At 29.8% G+C, this 1377-nt stretch overlaps 1 protein-coding gene across 1 annotated transcript in view; it reads right to left on the bottom strand.

The window, feature by feature from the left end:
• Positions 1-1351: 1351 nt before the first annotated feature.
• EMH_0088180 (uncharacterized protein) overlaps positions 1352-1377 on the bottom strand; it is a gene marked incomplete at both ends in the record, with an annotated part of 627 nt that continues 601 nt past the window's right edge. Inside the window, one exon of the mRNA XM_013501258.1 lies at positions 1352-1377. Within this exon, the coding sequence (XP_013356712.1) occupies positions 1352-1377 (26 nt within the window).

Raw genomic sequence — 1377 nt, 5'->3', positions numbered from 1 at the left:
CGAGAATATCCAATAGAAAACAAAAATATTAAGCGCCGTAAGCGGAAATAAAAAAAATAAATTTTTTAAAAAAGAAGAAAAACCAAAAGAAGAAGAAGAAGATAAAGCTTGTCTGCATGCACAAAGACAAAGACAAAGAGAAATAAATTTATTTATTTATTTATTTATTTGTTTGTTTGTTTATTTATTTATTTACTCATTTATTTAGTTGTTTTTTGTTTGTTTTTTTGTTTTTTTGTTTTTTTGTTTGTTTGTTTACTTATTTATTTATTTATTTATTATCAAGGGTTTAGGGTTTTAAGGGTTTAGGGTTTAGGGTTTAGGGTTTTAAGGGTTTAGGGTTTAGGGTTTATGAGGGTTTAGGGTTTACCTGAGACAAGAGAGAATAAAATAAGAAGCAGCAACAGCAGCAAGTTTAATTTTAGTTTGTTTAAGAAAATAAAAAAAAAATTTAGGGTTTAGGGTTTAGGGTTTCGAGGGTTTAGGGTTTAGGGTTTATGAGGGTTTAGGGTTTAGGGTTTACTAGGGTTTAGGGTTTAGGGTTTACCTGAGACAAGAGAGAATAAAATAAGAAGCAGCAACGGCAGCGAGTTTAATTTTAGTTTGTTTATTTATATTTGGTTTTGTTATATGAAGGCCGATAGAAGCAAGAAGAAGAAGAAGATAAAGAAAAATAATTTTAACTGTTGAGAGAAGAAAAGAAAAAAAAGAGAAAAAGGGTTTAGGGTTTAGGTTATTTTGGGTGTATAGGGAGCTATATTCAGCTGTCTCTTCAGCTATACTTAAAGAAATAATAAAAAGAAGAAAGAAATGTATATTTATAAGATATTGTTTATATTTATATAAATATATAAACCATATAAATAAAATAAATATATATAAACATAATATAATTATATTTATTATTATATTTATATATAAATATCCATCAATATAACCAAAACTATTTTTTATTTTTATTTTTCCTTTTATTTGCATATCTATAAACGGGCCGCAGTTTATAAAAATAATATAATAAATACCCGAAGAGGAGACAGAGAAACTAACCTCATCTTTATTTATATTTATATTTATATTTTTATTTATATTTTTATTTATATTTATATTTTTATTTTTTTCTTTTTCTTCTTCTTTATATAAAGGAACAGCAAAGACAGGCGTATCTAAAATACCTAAATAACCACCACCTGCTGCTGCTGCTGCAGCAACAGCTCGTGCTGCTGCTATCTCATCACCAGCAGCAACAGCAGCAGCAACAGCAGCAGCAGCAGCAGAAGGAGCAGCAGCACCATCACCATCACCATCACCATCAGCAGCAGCAACAGCAGCAGCAGCAGATGAACCCCCATCACTACCACCACCACCGCCACCATCCTG

This window comes from Eimeria mitis, genomic scaffold, assembly GCF_000499745.2.
Source record: "Eimeria mitis Houghton genomic scaffold, Emh_scaff6586, whole genome shotgun sequence".
NCBI lineage: Eukaryota > Apicomplexa > Conoidasida > Eucoccidiorida > Eimeriidae > Eimeria > Eimeria mitis.
The sequence above is the reverse complement of the archived record's forward strand: the minus strand, read 5'-3'. Positions and strand labels throughout refer to the sequence as shown.